The sequence below is a fragment of the Gobio gobio genome, assembly GCF_949357685.1.
Source record: "Gobio gobio genome assembly, contig: scaffold_203, whole genome shotgun sequence".
Lineage (NCBI taxonomy): Eukaryota > Metazoa > Chordata > Actinopteri > Cypriniformes > Gobionidae > Gobio > Gobio gobio.
In genome coordinates, this window is record NW_027645714.1 from 17515 (window position 1) to 42626 (window position 25112).

The 25112-nt window shown below is 44.0% G+C and overlaps 1 protein-coding gene across 3 annotated transcripts; it reads right to left on the reverse strand.

Moving 5' to 3' along the window:
• Window positions 1-3492: 3492 nt before the first annotated feature.
• ddx3xb (DEAD-box helicase 3 X-linked b) lies at window positions 3493-23386 on the reverse strand. Of its 3 annotated transcripts, XR_013816036.1 has the most exons (20): window positions 23039-23386; window positions 22161-22209; window positions 22039-22086; window positions 18576-18728; window positions 18332-18449; window positions 16890-16997; window positions 16526-16625; window positions 16305-16440; window positions 16122-16219; window positions 15290-15388; window positions 14147-14307; window positions 13919-14063; window positions 12616-12760; window positions 11040-11090; window positions 10478-10659; window positions 10273-10390; window positions 7578-7731; window positions 7369-7502; window positions 5391-5920; window positions 3493-3912 (listed from the first exon to the last, which is right to left on the reverse strand). XR_013816036.1 is itself a non-coding variant. In XM_079846371.1 (19 exons), the coding sequence occupies exons 1-19, from the start codon at window positions 23081-23083 to the stop codon at window positions 5847-5849; spliced, it is 2118 nt and encodes a 705-aa protein (XP_079702497.1). In that variant the 5' UTR covers window positions 23084-23374; the 3' UTR covers window positions 3500-5846. The 3 variants fall into 3 exon arrangements, 2 of the variants coding, with proteins under 2 accessions (XP_079702497.1, XP_079702496.1); XM_079846371.1 differs by having other exon boundaries at window positions 3500-5920; window positions 23039-23374; XM_079846370.1 differs by having other exon boundaries at window positions 3500-5920; window positions 18528-18728; window positions 23039-23226.
• Window positions 23387-25112: the final 1726 nt, after the last annotated feature.

Consider the following 25112-nt stretch of genomic DNA (forward strand, 5'->3'; position numbering starts at 1 on the left):
ATATCAAACTTATGAGGAGAAGTTGAAGCATCAAGAAAAATGAGTCCCTATGGCCCTCTGCTGGATATATGTGCTCATTGCACTCTTTAACTATAATTCCTAATGTTTTTCCACAAACCTGCAGATGGCGGTATTCTATCCCTAACACAGAGCAATGTCCACAAACAATTTAGATTTAATTAAGATCATCATTTAAGTGATTTTATCATAAAACAATATTTTTTAATGAGACAATTTATAGCCTAGTTAAGTAATTGTGCTGTAAATAGGCAAAAAACTACCAAATATCCACAAAAACACAGAAGAAATGTAAATAAAAAAATGAAATATAGTTTTCCATGTAAAAAAATTATATGTCCTTATGCAATCGCTCTGTGAATGTTTGTGGTCTATCTGAGCCTAAGGATCAGAAACGTAAACCGATTAAGGGTTAATCATCTGTCTAGAGAACTGGATTCGGTGAATGAGGTTTTATTTTTGGTCTTAAAAATATCCAAAACTAAAAGTATGATTATTGGATCAAAACAAAAATTGAAGCTTGGATTGGAATTAAAGTTGCATTTAGGCAGGCAAAGAATACAAGAAGTAGAAAAGGCTGAACTGTTGGGTTTGGTCACTGATAGTCGTGTGTGTGTGTGTGTGTGTGTGTGTGTGTGTGTGTGTGTGTGTGTGTGTGTGTGTGTGTGTGTGTGTGTGTGTGTGTGTGTGTGTGTGTGTGTGTGTGTGTGTGTGTGTGTGTGTGTGTGTGGGCTTCTTCATCTACACAGGACTTGACAAGAATACAAGTTGAGCAAAATAGAGCAGCAAGACTTGTTCTTAACACAAGCAGAGCAGATGAATTTACTCTTTACTCTCACATCCACAATGAAAAGGCCTATTTTTCTGTTTAATCAAATAGATTTTAATATCAAATTAATCAAATTTTTTAATTAAAAAATCCTAGAAAAACTGTTTACAGAAAGTTTGGATGATTTTATTGAAACACAAACTGCAATACGGATTCTGGACAAACAGATCAACATCTTTAGCTCTAATGGAATTAATTGAGGAAATTACGAATTGTATAGATACTAAAAAATGTGTTTGGAATATTTATAGATTTAAAGGAAGCATTTGATACCATAAATCCTGATATTGTATTACAGAAATTGTAGAGGTATGGAATCAGAGGAGTTGGATTGATCTGGGTAAGAAGCCATTAGAGAAGCAGAAGCAATTTGTGGAAAACTGATCAAAAATCTCCATTTATGGACAGAACATGTGGAGAACCTCAGGGGTCGGTCCTAGGCCCAAAACTCTTCATAATGTACATTGATAGTTGACGAGTAGCAAATATATTAACATTTATTTTGTTTGCTGATGATACAAATATTTTCTGCTTGAGGGGACACTTTACAGCAGCTTTGAGGCGATAGCAAAAGAAATGAATACATTAAAATTGTAGTTTGATTTAAATAAATGATCACTAAATATAGCTAAAACAAAGATTATGTTTTTTAGAAATTATACTAAACCTGAAGTAGAATTGATTGAATTGGTGTTATTTTAGAGCACAAAATCATTGAAGCAAAACTGGTAAAGACTATAGCAATATTAAATAAAGCAAGATTTATTCTGGATAATAAATCATAGTTCCATTCTTAAGTTATTGTGTGGAAATGCCTACAAAACCAGCTTACAGTCGTTCTGCTCATTACAAAAGAGCAATCTGAATTATAAATGATGTAGGATATCTTAAACACACAAATTCACTATTCTTAAAGTCAGATATACTGAAGTTTATTGATCTGGTTAAATTTAAGACGGTACAAGTCATGTTTAAAGCAAGAAATAATTCCGGAAAATTTACAAAAAAATGTTTATGGAGAGGCAGAATGGGTATGATGAGAGAATTAACCCAACATGAGAACTACTCTAGAAAGTATGTGCATCACTACATGCGGAATAATTTGGAGCAGGTGTTAAAATATTGTACAAACTTTAAACAGTTTAAAAAGCTGTATAAAAACGAGTTAATAAAATGATATGAGGATGAACAAGAGTGAATGTATGAAGACTAAAGGCTGATGGGTTGTGTGGAATAATAGGTCAATAATAATAAAAAAAAAAAAAGGTTTATTTGTTATTGTGCTATGAAGATATTGTATATATAGAAACATATATAATGGAATTTTGATTGGTTGTATAAGGGGTGGGTAAAACAGCTTCCTTTTGGACACGTAATTAATTGGTTATTCTTATATATTGTTTTGTTTGTTATGTAGTAAAACAATTATTGTATGTTCATATTTCACTGTAGTGGATGCTATATTTGAGTGAATGTCTCTGACATCATCATGTCACATGTCTCAGTCAGGTCCTGTAAAGAGCTCATTCTGGGCTTTGCAGAGACGCCACATCTGGAGGATTCACCAGGACAACAACAACTACTTCTTTGACATTGATGTTATTATTTTAATTATAATTTAAATCTGATTATTTTCAAATAACTTCAGAAAATGTTATGGGGTTTCTAATTAAAACATGACTTTATGCCAGGACTAAATCACGTTCATCAGGCATTCTGGAGACAGAAGTGAATAGGGAAAGAAAACTCAATAATTCTATGAAATATTAGATATTATGAAAATGTTACTAATTATTACACTTGTTTTATCCATTACATGCTGCACTAAGAACACATTAATATGCAAATTAGATGCTGTATAGAGGATTGTATTGATTAGGAAAATTAAAGTATGGCCATTACACACACATATTGCATAAAGTAAAATGGTATATTAATGCATTTCATAACAGTTCAGAATCATCTTTAAACAGTTTGTTTAAAAAAAATAATAAACCTAAAAATTGATTGGTGAATTAAAAATAAATCCCATTCTTTTGGCCTATATATGTAATTTCATGTCATTTTATTTTTTAAACAACTGAGTCCTGGTGTCACTACAGAGAACATACGAATAAAATATCATTTTTTCTTATGCTCTGAACAACGTAATGACATGAAAATACCAAATTCAAAAAACTTTTCTGGGTCCCAGGAGGATATGGAAGGATGAGAGCGATTAATAAATATATAAATAAAAAAATGTGTGTGTCTATTTTATCTACTGTGATGATTTTAAAGTAGTTGTGTAACATTTTAGAACGACCCCAGGAAGACTTTCAGCTAATGAGGTCCATATAAAACAAACAATAAAAAGACAATTAGCTAGAGATGCGCAATATATTAGCAGAAACATGTTCATGTACATGACATCATCAGAACATGTGTCCGATATCTTAAACTAAAAATTAAACTACAGTAAGAGGATGTGCAGTTGTAATATTACGTTTGCTGTACAAATCAGGCTCTTAAAATGTGTAACATTGAGATTTATCAGCCATAATATCTGGGTTATCAAATATAAAGATTTCTCAGTGTAAAACACACCCGCTGAACGCCATTGGTCGATCGCCCAGGTCAGAGAGAACACACACACACACACACCAGACGTTTCTGTATCTGCAATTCCCAACTTTAATTTGGTAAAATCATACGAATAACACACATTTTCATTTTTCGTGCAGTGCACAGCCTCTAAACTAGTACGTAAAGCAAATACTCTAACTCTAAGGGCTGTCTGGCGTTCCCTCTCACACACACACGCGCACACACACACACACACACACACACGCGAGGGGTGTGTAATGAAGCCTGCGTCCAGAGAACGCCAGCGCCCGTATGCAAATGCAACAATAGAGAATAACCACATGTTACTTAAGATTGCCGTGTGCCAGACATTCACTGGGGGTAAAGACACAAATAAAACAAAATAAATACTGGAAACAAAACCAACAAAAACAACTGGAGAATCTGAACACTTGCACTGATACACATTTACAAAAATATTTCTGTAACTTTTTCCAAACCTTGGCATGGTTGTTAGCGTTCGAATTGTGGCTGCCAATTCAGAGTTCGAGAGATCGGATCGAAACGTTTCGTCAGATGCGAATTTTGGCGGAGTCCAAAACGACCTTAAACATTAAAAAGCTCACACTACCCCGAAAAATATAAATCTCACGCATACGGGTGACATTCAACATTCAAGTGCCAGTGTTTTTGTACTGTCTTTTGGTCAAGTTACTTGAAACTATCACTTTTAGGCTTATAAAAATAAATATTTCTCAAAAATGCTTAATAAATTACACAAACTAGCAGCAAAAGTAGAATCTAGTAATCTGTGCAAATAGCTAAATTCCCACTGCTAATCCCCCTGGTCCCAAATCAATCCTGGTGAACTATTGGAGAACCCTTCCCCTTTTGTAAACAAGCTGCGTTTCGCTATCTTCACACACAATATTTGGAAGCTTAAGGACACGCACTCAAGACATTTATATAAAACCCTAGATGTGCAATAAAACGACTTTGTAAAACTTGAAGGGCGTAACACAGAAGGGCCGCAAGTAGCACCGCTGCGATCAAGTTCCCGCAATACTGTCAGAGCATCTGCTTCAGGTCACAAGAGTTCATGTCGAAAGGCACAACACGCTTGAGTAAATCTATTGCACTTCAGTTACACGCGTCCCAGCGGCCTCGGTCAAACCGACCAATGGGAGCCCGGCTTTGGCCACGGCCGCCCGACCCCAGTCCTCGCCAAACCTGGGGGATTCCAGAGCCGTGTAAAGCCGAGGATGTCTTTCGGAATTCAACGCAGCTTGAAAAAAGAGAGAAAAATAATAATAATAATAATAAGAAGAGTAATAATAATAATAATAGTGAACCGACGTTACTTGTGAGGAACGTAAAAGCCTGCTGCAGAAATCGATTTGAAAATCTCCTTGACCAAAAAACAAGAACACTAGCATGCGGATTTCTCCAGAGCCGAGTGGGCGTCCAGGGCCCGCCGCTCTGACCTCTGACCTCGTGGTCCTAGAGTAGCCGTTTGACCCTTCGCTGCGGAAGCCCGCCGTTATTAAGGAAATCAAGCTCATCCAATTGCTACCTCCATAACATTCAAGGAAGAAAAAAAAATTAAGTAAAAAAAATAATAATTCAAAAACGGTAATCCCGCACGGCTAATCGGCTAGCATGAACGAGCTGCCTCGATGCTAGAGTCACAGCGCGAGTTTGAGTTTATCTACTGGAATGGCTTGTTCTCTTCTCTAATAGAAACCTCTCCAGGATAGGGTGAGCAAGATCTTTTCCTTCCAACTGTCAGGATTTTAATTCCCTTGTGATGCGGTTTGACCACACAAGAGCGCACAAGCCAATTGGGGTTAAGGGGGGGGGGGGGGGGGGGGTCAGGCCTCTGTGACATCAGCACCCGCGACCCCATTCGAAATTTCAGTTCAAGACGAGGTTGTGACAGACCATCCCAGAGTTTGCCAAGGTTTGATTACATCCAAGCTTATTTTGTTATACCATCCGAAACAAAAAGAGTCATTTGGGGGAAGAAAAAAAAAGAAAAAATGAAAAAAAGTGGGAAACATTTGTCAGCCAGACATTTAAAAAGGAAAAAAAAAAAAAACCAAACACAGCGAGTATAAATTTAAAGGCACAGTACATTAACAAACGAATGATTCTCATTTAGAAAGAAATGAGATGTAGTGGAAAACTAGAGTCCGAGAGTCTGTCCTTCCCTCTGGCATCCGGCTACGGGCAAAGCTTCCGGTGGCCTGGCGTCGCCCTCTGGGTGTGGGCAGAGAATCACAGCTGGTAATGTACTGCAGAGTTCTTCAAAGCTACACAGGGTATATAGTCTGGCTATGGTACATCATGTGGTTTCCATTCAGTGAGTTTGGCATGGTGATCCACTGTAATCGTGGGGAGTGGGTGGAGGAGGGCGGAGGAGGTGGGCGGAGTCCTAGTTGCCCCACCAGTCCACCTGGGAATAGTTTCCTCCATAGCCGTCACTGCTGTAGAAGTTCCCGAAGCCACCTGAGGACAGGACACTTTAGCTTTAGGACCCTGCGGCCACACCACTGGACTGGGGATGTCACCAAATCGGACCTCGGCAATCGGTCAAAAGTCCATACTTTCACTTTTAGAGATTTAAATCAAAAGACATTGCGATTCTCACCTGAATGACGGTTTTTATCAGGGCTTTGAACCGGATCAAGAAACGAAAACCGGAAACGAACGAAATGAAGAGGAACAAAAAACAAAATCAATGTGAATGGTTCTGAACAGAAACGTTAATTTGATATGACCATTAACCGGTTAATAAGGTTATGTTATCGTTCTCTTTAATATTTTAATCTGGCAGTGGCCAATCATGAATAGAAAACAATGCATCATGAAGCTTCGAAGCGTTATGAATCAGTGAGTCGATTCAGCAGTTCAGAGCGTTATGAATCAGTGAGTCGAATTATGATTCGGATCGCGTGTCAAAGTGCTGAAATTTGGCGATTCAAACTGCTGAATCGACTCACTGATTCATAACGCTCTGAACCGCTGATTCGACTCACTGATTCATAACGCTCTGAACCGCTGAATCGACTCACTGATTCATAACACTCTGAACCGCTGAATCGACTCACTGATTCATAACGTTCCGAACCGCTGAATCGACTCACTGATTCATAACGCTCTGAACAGCTGAATCGACTCACTGATTCATAACGCTTCGAAGCTTCATGATGCCGTGTTTTGAAATCGTCATCACTATATAAGTCGTTATTTAGGGTTTTTTTGCGCACAGAAACTATTCTCGTCTTCATAAAGTTATTGTAGAGCCGCTGTAGTGAGATGGACTTTGTAACTTTAGTCTTTAGTGTCTTTTAAGGGTCTTGAGAGTGTAAAGTTGAGCCAATGGAGGCCTTTCAGAGCATCAGATTTACACTAAAATATCTTCATTTGTGTCTGAAGATGAACGGAGGTCTGACGGGTGTCCAACCACATGAGGCTCAGTCATTAATGACACAATTTACAGTTTTGGCTGAACTAACCCTTTAAATACTGATAATTGCTCACTCAAGCCCCTTTATCTAATCCTCTCTCCTTAGCCGTCAGACTCGGATAACCGCCATGTTTGTAGTTTTTTTAACACTATCCGCGTTTGTAGTTCTCACAGTGGGTTGTGGGCAATATCAGCCGTTAGAGTGCGCATCGATCTGCACTTCGGATTCGGACCGGAAATAGTAAACCACCCGGGAATCCAATTCTTTTTTCGAATACTATTTAGTACGGATAGTATGCGAATTTGGACGCGTGACTGATTTACTGTTGGGTTAACCCACGCGCTCCAGCTCAAGCGTCCGCTACTGCAGAAACACAAGCGCTGTCGGGATTTTAAAATGTTAAACCGGTACCGAAGGATCGGTTCTCATGACATCCCCAGACATTCACATATAAGCAAGAGGGAAAGTGGTCAAACCGAGCCTTACCACCACCGCCGCCAAATCCGCGGTTTCCCCCGTGACCTCCGGTGCTGCGGCCGCCGCGACCCCCGCCGAATCCGCCGCTGCTGGGGTTACTGCTGGTCTGACGGTAATCTCTGGCTCCAAAACCACCAGAAAACCTGAGAAACAATCATTAGTGTGTGCCCAGGGGACCATACGGAGAGAAAGCCTTCAGAGCCGGAGAAACGCTTCACCTCTTGGAGCGCCCGCGGCTGCTGCTCTTGTGCTGGTGCTCATAGGCCAGGCTCTCCAGCCAGGACGGCACTTCCTGTTTGGCCTCCACCAGGATGTCCAGCAGGTCCTTGGTGATGTTGCCATTCTTATCATTGAAGAATGACGTCGCAAGACCTGTGATGAGCAAACAGAGCGGAATTCAGGGTTTCTGGTGTCAAATTTAAGACCTTCAAGACCTTTATGAATTTAATTTAAGGCCTATTCAAAAGAAATGCAGTCACAATTACTTGCAAAGTACATTATTCAAATTGAACAAATCGATAAACTTGCACTTCCCCATAGCTCAATCCCACCAGGATTTCACTGTGTTTTTGTGTGATTTTTGAGATCAAAATGACTGAATTTGTGCTGGTAATTTCCAGAAATTTGCATAAGATGCCACATTTACTATATTATGTATTATATTAGATGCACAATATTCACACATGACAATAGAACAAACCAAATGCATACATTTTGTTTATTTTGGTTTCTTGTCATTATTTTACGGTGAAATTATGCAGGATCTCAAATGCATTGTTGCGTTTATTGTATTTAGTAATCGCGGAACTGCGAAAAACTGCTATTTGCGTTCCATTTTGTGTGTCTGTGGTACAATCCGAAAGACTCGCGCCAATAACACAAAAGCTGATTCGCTGCAATATAAGTTCCATATCGGTCTCATTTGTAGTCGTAATACAGCGAGTTATATTTGGACTAGAGAAGGAAAGAACTACAACCAGGGTTCCCACTCTTTCAGCAACCATTTTCCAGTACATTTTCAATTTTACTACGGCAGGAATAAAAGACCAGGATCATGCCAAATATTGCTTTCTAAATCATGCCAAATATTGCTTTCTAATTCATGCCAAATATTGCTTTCTAAGTCTTTAAAAGCCGTCCAGTTTATCGCCATTACTTAAATCCAGCATTTTTCAATATGAGCTCTTAATCATACATTATGACTATGGAAGCTTGTTTACTCCACAGAATAGAAAGAAAAGGTAATTGTGACTTATCTCGCTATTCTGACTCTCGCAATTGCGAGTTTACATATTTGTGATAACGCGAAAATTGTCGCAATTCTTTTTTCCTCAGAATTAGACTTTATAACTTGCAAATGCAGTTTAGATCTCGCACTTCTGACTTCTTTTCTCAGAATTGTGAGATATAAACTCGCAACTGCGCAAAAAAGACAATTATGAAGAAAAGACTTGCAAGTTTATATCGTGCAATTCTGACTTTATAACACACAAATGTGATTTTATATCAAAATGATGTGATTAGTTAGCAGCTTATGAGTTAACATTCACTGCATACATTTGAGCAGTTATAGCATTAGCTATTAAACATCATTATTCAAATACTCACACACACAAACTCAGCATTCCTGAACATGTGCTTCTGCAGCTAGCGCTAATTGTTTGGGCCTAACTTGGGCTAAAGACTTTTTTTTAAAGAATTTTCCCAGACAACAACAAGATTTTCCAGGACATTTTACATTTTCTCTAATTTTCCATGTGTTTTCCAGGACGAGTGGGAACCCTGACAACACCACGGAATTAAAAAAACAAAACGTTCTAAAGTGCTGCGGGATGAGCATTAGAGCTAGCGTTGTAGGAAAATTAAGACCGGTTTAAAATTATTTAAGACCTAGAACAGAATAATTCCACGAATTTAAGACTTTTTAAGACCTAAAATTTTTATTTAGAAATTCTAGACTTTAAAGGGTTAGTTCACCCAAAAATGTAAATTGTGTCATTAATTCCTCACCCTCATGTGGTTGGACACCCGTCAGACCTCCGTTCATCTTCAGACACAAATGAAGATATTTTAGTGTAAAGCTGATGCTGAGAAAGGCTTCAGATTGGCCTCCATTGGCATTCAGTTCATTTACACTCACAAGACCCATAAAAGGCACTAAAAACATCGTTACAAAGTCCATCTCACCACAGTGACTCTACAATAATTTTACGAAGCGACGAAAATAGTTTGTGCGGAAAAAAAAAACTAAATAACGCCTTTATCCAGCTTGTTCTTGTCTTCCGTGTGTGTCTCCACGACGCATGCGTGAGAATATGAGCAGATCCGGCGTTCGGGAATTCATGAAATGCCACTTTAGCCCCATTTGAGCTCTACAGCGAGACCTAAAGCACGATCAGTGTAGAATTCAACAGCTGAGATACGCGCGTCTTCCTCTGCTCGTAAACAAATCTCTTCTGGGTCATGTGTCCGAACGCCGGATCTGCTCATATTCTCACGCATGCGTCGTGGAGACACACACGGAAGACAAGAACAAGCTGGATAAAGGCGTTATTTTGATTTTTTTTGCGCACAAACTATTGTCGTCGTAAAATTATTGTAGAGTCACTGTGGTGAGATGGACTTTGTAACAATGTTTTTAGTGCCTTTTATGGGTCTTGTGAGTGTAAATGAACTGAATGCCAATGGAGGCCAATCTGAAGCCTTTCTCAGCATCAGCTTTACACTAAAATATCTTCATTTGTGTCTGAAGATGAACGGAGGTCTGACGGGTGTCCAACCACATGAGGCTCAGTCATTAATGACACAATTTACATTTTTGGGTGAACTAACCCTTTAAGCCCCAGTGGAAACCCTGGCATTAGAGCTGTGAGTGCCACGCTGTAAGGGTGTGGATGTGGGCACAGCACTCACCAAGGTTGCCCACACGCCCGGTTCGCCCAATGCGATGGACGTATTCCTCAATGTCACTGGGCAGGTCAAAGTTAATGACGTGCTTTACGTTGGAGATGTCCAGCCCACGAGCCGCCACCTGTGGGACGAGAGAGTTTGAGACCTGCACACACACACACACACACACACACCAAAGACTCTTCAAATGAAGGAAGGGCAGGCGTACCGCTGTGGCGACGAGGATGGGGCATCTTCCAGAGCGGAACTGGTGCAGGGCTTCCTCTCGGTCTCTCTGGGAGCGGTCGCCGTGGATACTGGTGCAGGCGTAGCCTTCGCGGTACAGGAAGTCCTCCAGAGCGTCGGCTCCCTTTTTGGTCTCAACAAACACCAGAGTCAGAGATTCTTTACCTAGTGGACGAGAGGAGGACGATGAACACGTGACTTCAGCACGAGACGCTAATGAATGGCAGCTTATGGCAAACGGGGAGTGACTAGCATGTGGATCTCATAGAAGTGAACGTTAAATTTAAGAGTCAAAGCCAACGCTAAGCAGTCATGTGACTTTACAGCTCAGCACTGGCCTCATGCACAGATCCAGAACCACTGGAACGGGGCATGACTACTGGGGTGGGGGGGGGCAAACACATCAAATCAAATCCTAACACCATTTGAGGACTAGAGCTCATGGCGGAGGGGTTGAAAACAAACAATGTTCAAGCAAAATGAAGACGTGAGATGAGACTTGCATTGGTTCCACTTCCTGTGGAGAGATGAACGTCTCTACTCACCGGGTTTTTCTACGTTCTCCCCCGTATTGTCCTGAACCTCACTCGGAATAACTAAAGGAATCAGACCTTATGATGAGCTTCAACAAATATCAGTTCATTCGTGATATGGTAAACATGGGTTCAGATGAAGCTCTGCGCTGCACTCTGGGAGTGTCCAAACGGATCTTAATATTATGCATTATTGATCTAACTGAACGATGACATCACTGTTTAAACTGCTTTCATTACTGGTGTACTTCACAGTTACTGAACTGATCAATGGACTTAAAGGGTTGGTTCACCCAAAACTGTAAATTGTGTCATTAATGACTGAGCCTCATGTGGTTGGACACCCGTCAGACCTCCGTTCATCTTCAGACACAAATGAAGATATTTTAGTGTAAATCTGATGCTCTGAAAGGCCTCCATTGGCTCAACTTTACACTCTCAAGACCCTTAAAAGACACTAAAGACTAAAGTTACAAAGTCCATCTCACTACAGCGGCTCTACAATAACTTTATGAAGACGAGAATAGTTTCTGTGCGCAAAAAAACCCTAAATAACGACTTATATAGTGATGACGATTTCAAAACACGGCATCATGAAGCTTCGAAGCGTTATGAATCAGCGAGTCGATTCAGCGGTTCAGAGCGTTATGAATCAGTGAGTCGATTCAGCGGTTCAGAGCGTTATGAATCAGTGAGTCGATTCAGCGGTTCAGAGCGTTATGAATCAGTGAGTCGATTCAGCGGTTCAGAGCGTTATGAATCAGTGAGTCGATTCAGCGGTTCAGAGCGTTATGAATCAGTGAGTCGATTCAGCAGTTTGGATCGCCAAATTTCAGCAGTTTGGCGGTTTGACACGCGATCCGAATCATGATTCGACTCACTGATTCATAACGCTCTGAACCGCTGAATCGACTCACTGATTCATAACGCTCTGAAGCTTCATGATGCCGTGTTTTGAAATCGTCATCACTATATAAGTCGTTATTTAGGGTTTTTTTGCGCACAGAAACTATTCTCGTCTTCATAAAGTTATTGTAGAGCCGCTGTAGTGAGATGGACTTTGTAACTTTAGTCTTTAGTGTCTTTTAAGGGTCTTGAGAGTGTAAAGTTGAGCCAATGGAGGCCTTTCAGAGCATCAGATTTACACTAAAATATCTTCATTTGTGTCTGAAGATGAACGGAGGTCTGACGGGTGTCCAACCACATGAGGCTCAGTCATTAATGACACAATTTACATTCATAACTCACTGAAACTGTGTAAAGCTGAAGCTAACTCACTGAAACTGTGTAAAGCTAACCTCACTGAATCTGTGTAAAGCTAACTCACTGAATCTGTGTAAAGCTGAAGCTAACTCACTGAAACTGTGTAAAGCTGAAGCTAACTCACTGAATCTGTGTAAAGCGAACTCACTGAATCTACAGTTCATAAAACTGGTGTTTAGAGGGCCATTTTAAAAACTCAACCCCGGAAGACTGACATCATTACTTTAGTAGGCTCTCAAAACAAGCTAATCTCCTCAAATATGACACGCCCTGTGCCATACAGAACACGGTCCGGTGTTCAGGGGACATTAACAGATGGACGTACCTGTGGCATTGAGCAAGTCAAGCAGGAAGGACCTCTTGTCATTTTCCTCAACCCACACCACCTTCTGTGTGATGTTCTCCGAGGTGGAGCCCACCCGGCCCACAGCCAGGAAGATGTACTCCTCCAGGAAGTCACGAGCCAAGATCTAAGACATGTTAAAACACATTAAAACCTTTCATGTAGTGTGTAACATAGATCTAAGTGAACAAAAACATCCTGCATAGTTTGAAATATGACAGTGCACCGGATATATAGTTATTTTCTTTCAAAAGTAAGAGTCGACTCTGAGTCATTTTTAAGAATCGTTAGAAGACCAAAGCTTTTTCTCTGACTAGATGACGTCAACTTGTCAAGTTATTTGAATACGATACGCCCACTTATTGCTCCAAGACGCCAGTGAAGACTAGAAAACATCATGGCCACGAGACTGTTCTGAAGTGAGACTCAAAAGCAAACTTCTCATCTGCCCAAGGATGAGCATTTGAAGACTAACCATACATCATCGCGATTGTGTGTTTATTAGTCTTCAAATGTCTCTATTTGCATGTTTGGCGATCTCAGGAAGCTTTTATTATGGACTTCTATTATGGCACATGTTCTTCTTCATCTGTCTGTATATGGACTACATGTGCACAGAGCGCCCTCTGGCTGCCAGGATGAGCTGAAAACAACACAAGAGACTCAATCGCTCATGATTAGGCTACATCTGCGCATTTTGAGGAAGTATTGAATAAAAAATATTCCTCTGTATAGAAGTTAGACACAGACATATGAGAATCTATCAATATTTCTCCTCATCTGCACACTTTTGAACTGAAAGCCCTGAGTGATGTTGATTTGTCGCGAGTCTTCGTGATGAGAATAGAGGAGTTTATGAATGAGAGCAGCTGAGGCTCATATTACAATCAAACGGTACAGACGCGGTTTTCATATTCATAACTCCTGACACATTAACAAATTACTGTCACTATCAGACTTTGATGGGCGTTCCGTTTCCGAAAATATCTGCACAGACTCTACCAATCACAACTGACTGGGTCATCGGACCAATCAGCGCAGATTAGCGGCACGTAAAGGCGGGGTTTTGAAAAGTCAATCATTTGAGAATCGCTGTCAAAACAGGTCAAAATAAATGCATATAAGAAAACTAAAGTCTTTTTTGTCATTGCATGCATGCAAAACTGTTGTTGGGGACTTCTAAAACAATATTTGGAACATTTTAAATGCCATAACAGGTGCTCTTTAACTCTCCATGTCCAAGAAACCGCCCCAGCCGGTGACATCAGACGTCCCCCAAACTCACCTGGATCTCCTTGGGGAAGGTGGCGCTGAACATCATGGTCTGGCGAAGGCCTTTCGGGGGCATGGTGTCCTGCTCCACGATACGGCGGATCTGCGGCTCAAAGCCCATGTCCAACATCCTGTCGGCTTCATCCAGGACCAAATAACTGAGGACATAAGCTCAAGGTCAAGCCACAGACAGCGAGAACGCATTCCTTGAGCGGGTGAAACGGGCAGATCTGTGACATACTTGCAATAGTCCATGCCAATCTTGCCCCTCTCCATCATGTCCACCAGGCGGCCGGGCGTGGCCACCAGCAGATGGCAGCCTCTCTCCAGATCCCGGATCTGCTGGCCGATATCAGCGCCGCCGTAAACCACACAGGGCCGCACATGAGAGCGGTACGCAAACTACAGGAGACACAGGTCACGGGGTCAGCGCTTCAAGGCCTTAACACCAAACCAAGAATTTAAGGAATTAACATAACATGCAAAATAAACGTCCAAGCACGCGATGAGTTGTATTAGTGACATTTCAATAAGTAAATCTCCATTATTGGAGTTAATTAAAAAAAAAAAAACATCCAGTTTGAAATATAACATCACTCAAGATTTCTTGATTAAAACGAATCTCTGCCAATGGGTTCAGAAAACAAGTCATGTTCAAACCCAATGACAGATATTTGTTCTTAGGCACAAACTCACTTCATTTGAACTAATCCTGAGGAAGATCATTTCTGCAGCGCATGACATGGAATCTGATTATAGTTTAGGGTGTTTATAGTTCTGGCCTCTGCTTTAATGCTCAGATTAAAGTGACTCGTGTTCATCTTCTGAACCAGGGTTCCTCAAATCTGGCCCACGAGAACCACTTTAACCCTAATCAAACACACCTGAACATGCTACTCAATGTCTTCAGGTTCATTAGAACATCACAGGTGGGCGAGTTTGATCAGGGTTGAGCGCATTGGCCCTCCAGGGCAAGATTTGAAGAACCCGGTTCTGAACAAATGAAGAGATTTATAATGAAATTAAAGATTTGTCCTCCATTGACCGCCTGAGCCGCTTCAGAAAGTTGATCAAGAGAAACTGATCCATCCGGATCATCGAGCGGATTACTCCAGATGCTCTGAAGAGACTCTTTATATGAGGAAGGAAAGTCTGACGGGTTTGAGGACATTAGGAGAGCAAATGACCACATGATTCTCATTAATGGGTGAACCGGCCCTTTAAGAGACGAACCGACTGTTGATTTATTCATACAGCATTTGACCAATCCTGACTCTGTATTGCATTCTGCATCACAGAAATCATAGAGCCCTGATTTAATGCCATGATACTGAACTGAAGACGCTAAGGCCCGGGGAAACCCTGTGATTGGGCCGCTCATTACCTTCCTGGCCTCATCGTAGATCTGAAGAGCCAGTTCTCTTGTTGGGGCCAAAACCAGAGAAATCGGATACTGCTTACGGCGGCCATATTTCCCGTTTTCCTGAGGACAAGAAAGCACCCAGTTGAGATGTGTAACCACAGAGCCATCTCATGATGTATTCTCACTCACACACACACATGTTGGGTTTTCATGTTTTATGGGGACTTTCCATAGGCGTAATTGTTTTTATACTGTATAAACTGTATATTCTATCCCCTTACACTGCCCCTGCCCCTAAACCTACCCATCACACACACTGCCCCTAAACCTACCCATCACACACACACACACACACACACAGTCCCTAAACCTACCCATCACACACACACACACACACAGTCCCTAAACCTACCCATCACACACACAGTTTACTTTCTGTGAAAAAAACTCATTCTGTGATTTATAAGCATTTTGAAAAGTGAGGACATGGGGAACGTCCTCATATTTCACCCTCTTTTTGTAATACCCATGTCATTATACACATTTGTGTCCTGATATTTCACAAACACATGCCCACACACACGTTGGGTTTTCATGTTTTATGGGGACTTTCCATAGGCGTAATGCTTTTTATACCGTACATACATATGTATATTCTATCCCCTTACACTGTCCCTAAACCACACACACACATCACTTAGTCTGATTTATAAGATGTTTTCCTCATGGGGACCTAAAAATGTCCCCACAAGGATGAGGATTTCGGATATTGCCATCTTTGTGGGGACATTGTCCCCATAACGTAGGGATTAACAGTCCACACACACACACACACACACAGAGGAAGCAGTACCTGTGCGCTGTTCTTGGCCGCCTGCAGCGCCTCTCCTGGTCCCTCGGTGTAGATCTGGCTCAGCACCGGCAACAGGAACGCCGCCGTCTTTCCAGAGCCTGGTGAAGGTCAGAGACACGTGTCACTCAAGCGTTACACACACAGACACACACACACACACACACACTCCAGCTGACGTCTGACCTGTCTGTGCGCACGCCATCAGGTCTCTCTTAGACTTGATGATGGGAATGGCGTACTTCTGGACCGGGGTGGGCCGGGTGTAGCGGCTCAGGGCGATGTTACCCATAATGATCTCTCCCATCTCGAGATCTTGGAACTGTCAACACACACACACACACACACACACGTATTAAACGGCGCTCGTCTGCAGCTCATCTCCAGCTCTACATGAGGACACTCACACTCTCGATGTGCTGAGGACAGTTGTGTCCCGTGGCTTCAACAGGAATGTCGTCGTACTTCTCGAAGTTGATGCCGGTGTTGCTGGCGGCGAACAGCTCACTGAGGAGAACAGGAAACGGTCAGCAAGAGCCGCAGCAGTCACGCCCAAATCAACCAATCATGAACAAGATTAGCATGAATGAACAGCAGCACAACTACCTCATTCCGCTGCTCTTTTCTGTTGTATTATAATAAAGTCTAATAGTCATTAGAAAAAAACAAGGAAAAATGGAAGTTGCTTAATGAGGCCAAAACTATCACACACAGGAAATAGTTTTTGTTTTGGGGTTAGGGAAGCGGGAACGCCTTCACATCAACACTCACTGTTCCTGTCGCTCATTGGGAGGAAGTGGTTTGGACCAGTCCTCCTCATCCCTGGAGTCGTCGCCCCATCGGCTGTTTCCACCGCCACCGAATCCGCCACGCTCATACCTGTGGAGCACACACACTGCGTTAGCACACACACACTGCGCTAGCACACACACACTGCGCTAGCGCACACACACACTGCGCTAGCACACACACACCCTGCGCTAGCACACACTGCGCTAGCACTAGGGTTGGGTACCGAACTCGGTACTTTGAAGGGCACTGACCGAATTACGTCGGTAGAACCGATTCACATTAAATCAATCGGTACCTGAGAACACATCTGGTGATGTAGACGAGTGTTTGTAAATATTAAACTACAAAAAGACTATTTAAATACGAGTCCTGCGTGTCTCTGTGCGAATGAATGCCGTAGACGCGCGGTTTAACACACACACACACACACACACACACACACACACTATGACGGTCGCATGTTCCCATCTCTGCCGTCTCATATGAGGACATGAACACAAACGTCATCTCCAGAGCCACTGAGAGTAATTTCATGAGCATTTTATCGTTGAAAAACTACCGTCACATCATAAACACACAGAAACGGCAACACGTCAAAATAAGAGTCCGGTTTATCTTGACTAATATATCACTGTTTTAGATTTAGAATTTAGATACGTCTCAATAATACTAACACTAATGTAATAATAATGATCAAAACTTTATGTTTAACGTAATACATTTAAATTTCTGTTTTAATTTTAACCGTATAAAGCTCAGTTGTGCAGCTTTGTTTGACAAAAAAAGATTTAATTTATGTCTTCATTTGATTACCAGAAAAAAATATACACAAATTTTTGGGACATCTTTACGTAGAAATGAAATTAAAAAGAAAAAATATGGTTGTTTTTATTAATTAAATGTAAGTAGCTAGTAGCTTACTATCTAGTAAATATTACAGTAATCAAACACAGACGGAGAGCAGGGCAGCTCTGGCCTAATGTCAATAACACTTCTAGAAATGACTTACAGGTTCTGCAGTTATTTATGTAAATCCCTAAAGTACCGAAAAAAGGTATCGTTGGATACCAGTTAAAATGTGAACGGTACCCAACCCCATTAAACACACACCTCATGTTTTATGGGGACTTTCCATAGGCGTAATGGTTTTAATACCGTACATACTGTATAATCTATCCCCTTACACTGCCCCTAAACTTACAATCACACACTGCCCCTGCCCCACACACACACTGCCCCTGTCCCTAAACCTACCCATCACACACACACACACACACACACACAATAAACCTACCCATCTCTCACTCACTCACACACACACACACACACACACTGCCCCTAAACCTACCCATCACACACACACACACACACACACACACACGTTAAAGCCCCTTCTATAAAGAGCGTGAGAGAGGTCTTACCGCCCCCTGGAGGACGATCCGCGGTCGTTGAAGAAGGAGGATTTCCCCCGGTCGGAGCGTCCGCTGAAGCTGTTGTAGGCCTGGTCTTTAGGGGCGCTCCACCCGCCTCCTCCATCAGCTGTCAAACACACACACAACAGGTCAGACATCAGGTGGTGCAGGTCAGGAGGTCAACAGTAAGCGAGCGGAGACGCGCCTGCGCTCTGCAGGGGCAGGATGGGGTTGTAGGTGCCGCTGGTTTTACCCCTGAAGCCTCCTCTTCCTCCGCCTCCGCGGTCGGTGCGCATGGGCCCGCGCCCGCCAAAACCATTGCCCCCGTTCATGCGGGCGTCACGGCCATCATGGAAGCCGTTCACAAAGCCATTGCTGCGTCCATTATCCCATCCTCCTGGAGAATCTACGGGACAGAGGGAGAGGACTGGTAATTTCACACACACGCTAGACGTGTCTTCAGTCGGCCTTTAGATGGAGCGGGTGGAGCTTTCTGAGGGGCGGATGTCAAGAGCAAAGCAGTTAGTCAGGTGGGAGGAGCCTAGACTGAACCCACCCTCAGACTGGAGGGGGTGCAGATGGCAGAAACTAAAGCAAAGCAAACGCCCACTCGAGGAATCTCGTTTGGAGACAAACGTGGCCAAAACAGGGTTGGCGATGATTGCAGCGTTAATCATGCAGATCTGAGCACTTCCCCTCAGCCAAAGCTGTGGCACTTCCAGCTCCGCCCTGTGCCACGGGTGCCCGCTGTGCCCACCAGAGGAACCAGCTCCTGCTAGCGGAGAAAACAGCCTCGCCACAGGAGGAGACCAAAGGTCAAGGGGCATCAGCGGAAACCTAACCCGCAGAGTCACGGCAAGCTCGGCTTCAACTGCAGAGGCACATTGTGCATGAATAATGAGCTCTCGTGTGATTGGACAACACATGGAGAGGGAGGGTCACATGACCCAGAGGGACTCGCTCGCCGGGTTCAGGACGCCATCAGCGCCACATGCAGTCGAGCATTAGCGGAGGACGAGACTTCACACATGCGGAGAAACACGGCTCTACGGTTACACAATTACAACTCAGAGCATTGACAAACACACACACACACAGAGACACACACAGACAGAGACACACACACACAGACACACACACACAGACACACACACACAGACACACACACACAGACACACACACACAGATAACAGAAACTAGAGGGTCCAACTCTCACTATGATAAGTCATTGGCTGATTATCAGCTCTTATAAAGCCTTCTCAATAGACGGATAAAACTAAATTATATTAAAAATATCTATTTGACAGTATATAAGCGTTTTTCCCTGTGGTATCAAATATCGATACTTTTTTAGGTATCGTATCGAAGTTAGAAATTCCAGTATCGTGACAACACTAGAACACACTTCGCTTTACTAGCCTCATGTCTTTACTCTACAGGGCATTTTTAAAATGTATTTGCCGACATTAGTAATGATATTTATATACAGGTTTATTTAAAATAGCAACATTTTTGGCAATATTCACATTAAATATCTACACTTCTCAGTTTAGGCGTTCAGTGAAAACATGAATGTTTATGGTTTAGATGTGAGATGCCTTTAACGCTGCTAAATGGCCACATGAGACTTAAAATACACAGATTTAACAGATGAGTTGTGACGAAGTTCTGCCTAACACACACACACCTAACCCTTACTACACACACACACACACCCCTAACCCTTACTACACACACACACACCCCTAACCCTTACTACACACACACACACCCCTAACCCTTACTACACACACACACACACACACACCCCTAACCCTTACTACACACACACACACACACACCCCTAACCCTTACTCCACACACCCCTGACCCTTACTCCACACACACCCCGGACCCTTACTCCACACACCCCTGACCCTTACACCACACACACCCCTAACCCTTACTCCACACACCCCTGACCCTTACTCCACACACCCCTAACCCTTACTCCACACACCCCTGACCCTTACTCCACACACACCCCTAACCCTTACTCCACACACCCCTGACCCTTACTCCACACACCCCTAACCCTTACTCCACACACCCCTGACCCTTACTCCACACACACCCCTAACCCTTACTCCACACACACCCCTGACCCTTACTCCACACACCCCTAACCCTTACTCCACACACCCCTGACCCTTACTCAACACACCCCTGACCCTTACTCCACACACCCCTAACCCTTACTCCACACACCCCTAACCCTTACTCCACACACCCCTGACCCTTACTCAACACACCCCTAACCCTTACTCCACACACCCCTAACCCTTACTCCACACACACCCCTGACCCTTACTCCACACACCCCTAACCCTTACTCCACACACCCCTGACCCTTACTCAACACACCCCTAACCCTTACTCCACACACCCCTGACCCTTACTCAACACACCCCTAACCCTTACTCCACACACACACCCCTAACCCTTACTCCACACACACCCCTGACCCTTACTCCACACACCCCTAACCCTTACTCCACACACCCCTGACCCTTACTCCACACACACCCCTAACCCTTACTCCACACACACCCCTGACCCTTACTCCACACACCCCTAACCCTTACTCCACACACCCCTGACCCTTACTCCACACACCCCTAACCCTTACTCCACACACCCCTGACCCTTACTCCACACACCCCTGACCCTTACTCCCCACACACCCCTGACCCTTACTCCACACACACCCCTGACCCTTACTCCACACACACCCCTGACCCTTACTCCACACACACCCCTGACCCTTACTCCACACACACCCCTGACCCTTACTCCACACACACCCCTGACCCTTACTCCACACACACCCCTGACCCTTACTCCACACACCCCTGACCCTTACTCCACACACCCCTAACCCTTACTCCACACACACCCCTAACCCTTACTCCACACACACCCCTAACCCTTACTCCACACACCCCTAACCCTTACTCCACACACCCCTAACCCTTACTCCACACACCCCTAACCCTTACTCCACACTTCCCTGACCCTTACTCCACACACACCCCTGACCCTTACTCCACACACCCCTAACCCTTACTCCACACACCCCTAACCCTTACTCCACACACACACACACCTAACCCTTACTCCACACACCCCTAACCCTTACTCCACACACACACACCTAACCCTTACTCAACACACACCCCTGACCCTTACTCCACACACACCCCTGACCCTTACTCCACACACCCCTAACCCTTACTCCACACACCCCTAACCCTTACTCCACACACACACACCTAACCCTTACTCCACACACCCCTAACCCTTACTCCACACACACACACCTAACCCTTACTCAACACACACACACAACCCTTACTCAACACACACACACACACAACCCTTACTCAACACACACACACACACACACACACACAACCCTTACTCAACACACACACACACACAACCCTTACTCAACACACACACACACACACACACACACACACACACACACACACACACACACACACACGTCAGAGTTAAGTGAGAGTTGGACCCTAATCTAAAGTGATGTAGATCATTAACTCTACCGGCTGTCACTGCCGTTCTCTTACGGTGATGAAGATTTAACGGCATCACTATAGCAACAGTCCTAGAGGTGAACAGGCCATAACCGGGAAGAAGCTCAGAGGAGTACGTACCATTTTTGGATGCTTCCTTGTTCCTTAAATGAGGTGGAATGTAGCGCCCTGGTGGAGGATAGACATGTTAGCATGGCAAACACACACACACACACACACCATCATCTAGAGCAGATACTCACTTCCGTTGACTCCTTGAACATCAGCGGAGTTCAAGTCTAGGGCAGCGAGCTGAAAGAGAAACGACATGTTGGACACGATGGGATGGAGGACAGAACACACACACACACCTGAGCGGGGTCACGTGAGGAGCGGATGACGGCACCTCCGCCAGAGGGCGCGCGCGAGCTCGACACCGGAGAACAGAAACTGATCTATAATTTACCGTCCGGCTAAAACGGTAGAATCACTCGAACCCTTCCTCGGAATCAGTCGTGAACGGGTCTGGACTGCACCTCAGACACGGAACGACACCGACGAGCGATCAAACACCGATTACACAAACCCTGAAAACACACTAAAAGTTGAGGGTAAATTAGGCCACAGCAGCTTTAACGCGTTATAACACACACAGCCAACCACACCGATTACCGACTCGAGTCCGGTGATGTTAAAAAGCTCGTCCGTTTGGGTTCATCGAACACACTAAAAATAAAATGAGTTCAGGAGATGAAATGACACTAATATTTACTGTTATAGTAAGTCCGGAGAACCGGTCAGACAAAGGGCCGAAGCCGCTCAACAACAGGCCCGAGTGTCACTAACACACCAGATTAAAGTTTCCCCTCGCGGTGTGTATCCGAGCGAGATGATAAACCACACACACACACACACACACACACACACACACACACACCTCGACCCGAAACACGACAGCCACTCTAACGTTAAACGCGTTTCCTGAGGCATCAGACGAACGCCGCGATCTGACGCGCCGCAGCTCCGCCATCATCCGCTCGTCTACAGCAGCTCCTCCATCTTAAACACGCAGCGCCGCCTCAGCTCATCCGCCCGCCGGCGCGAGAGCTCGGCGCGAACCCCCAACCGGACCCCGGCTCACCTGCTGGTCTAGACCGTGTACATTCTCGACGGCCACATGACTCATAACGAACGAGTGGATTGGGTTGATCTCGTGAAAAAACGGGTTTCTTTGTTTGCCGGTATGTTCTCGTGCTCGCGCTGCTCGTGTCCTGCGATTCCTGTCGAGGCCGGTGGGTTAAACTCGTAACTTCGAAAAAAAATGAAAGAAAAACGGTTTGTTCCAAAACGTAAACGTTGCTTTAAAATGAAACGTGTCGGTTTTGATGTTCGTCCGTGTGTCTGAAAAGGACTGCGCGTCGACGGTAGTCGGAACTCGAGCTGCGCGTCTTTCTCAATCTGAGGGTGAAATAAGAGCGCAGCGGAAACCGCGTCACTTTATTGGACGACGCCAGTCGACACAAGGCACCACGTGACGCGTTCTCGCGAGACTTGGCGCAGCGACGCCACATCGAGCTGTTTACGGTAGTGATTGCGGCCTAGTGGAGCCGAACAGGCGCTGTAAAGTTGATCTCCGGGATCTGTCAGCCATTTCGCGCTCCAGCGGACGGAGCTGAGTTACTGTAGAGGCGCGAATCTCACATTAGAGCTCAGGAGTGTGTGGATTAATAACGTGTGCCGTGAACACCATCAGTGCTTCGATAAACAGCGCCAGTCATGTAAATAAATGTAAATAAGAACAACCATCAAAAGCCTTTCCTTCCACTGATGAGAGAGAGCCTCCCTCTCTTTAACCTTTAGTTTTATTAGGGCGACCTAACGTCCTGTCCTGGCCCTAATATAACTACTGTCCATCATAGAGGAGGCTTACTGTACATGGATTGACATTAATAAGGACTCTGAGTAAACCTCGAGGATCATCTGAGTATCTCATTGAGTGTCCTGGTCCCCCTAAAATAAGAACAACCATCAAAAGCCTTTCCTTCCACTGATGAGAGAGCCTTCCATCAGTGAACTTTAGTTATACAGCACTGAGTGTTTCTCAGAGATTCCTGGAGAAAACTGTGATGTCATCAGCTCTCATAGAGTGTCATTTGCATCTACGTGTGTGTGTGTGTGTGTATGTGTGACTGTATGTGTGAGATTGTGCATGAGAGCCTTCCATCAGTGTATTTGCATGTACGTGTGTGTGTGTATATGTGCGTGTGTGATAGTGTGTGTGAGTGTGAATGTGTGCTTGTGTGTGTATGTGAGTGTGAGTGCTTGTGTGTGTGTGTGTGCTTGTGTGTATGACAGTGTGAGTGTGACGTGTGTGTGAGTGTGTGACTGTGTGTGTGAGTGCTTGTGTGTGACAGTGTGTATGTGAGTGTGTGTGAGTGCTTGTGTGTGTGACATTGTGTGTGTGTGAGTGCTTGTGTGTGACAGTGTGTATGTGAGTGTGTGTGAGTGCTTGTGTGTGTGTGAGTGCTTGTGTGTATGTGTGACCTTGTTTGAGTGCATGTGTGTATGTGAGGGCATGTGTGAGTGTGACAGTGTATGTGAGTGTGTGTGACCGCTTGTGTGTGTGTTACCGCTTGTGTGTGTATGTGACCGTGTGTGTGAGTGCTTGTGTGTATGTGAGTGTGTGTGAGTGCTTATGTGTGTGACAGTGTGTGTATGTGTGACCTTGTTTGAGTGCATGTGTGTATGTGAGGGCATGTGTGTGTGTATATGTGACCGTGTGTGAGTGCTTGTGTGTGTGACAGTGTATGTGAGTGTGTGACCGCTTGTGTGTGTGTGTGTGTGTGTGTGTGTGTGTGTGTGTGTGACCACTTGTGTGTGTATGTGAGTGTGTGAGTGCTTGTGTGTGTGTGACAGTGTATGTGAGTGTGTGAGTGCTTGTGTGTGTGTGTGTGACAGTGTATGTGAGTGTGTGAGTGCTTGTGTGTGAGTGCTTGTGTGTGTGTGTGTGTGACAGTGTATGTGAGTGTGTGAGTGCTTGTGTGTGTGTGACAGTGTATGTGAGTGTGTGACCGTGTGTGAGTGCTTGTGTGTGTGTGTGTGTGACAGTGTATGTGAGTGTGTGAGTGCTTGTGTGTGTGTGACAGTGTATGTGAGTGTGTGACCGTGTGTGAGTGCTTGTGTGTGTGTGACAGTGTATGTGAGTGTGTGACCGT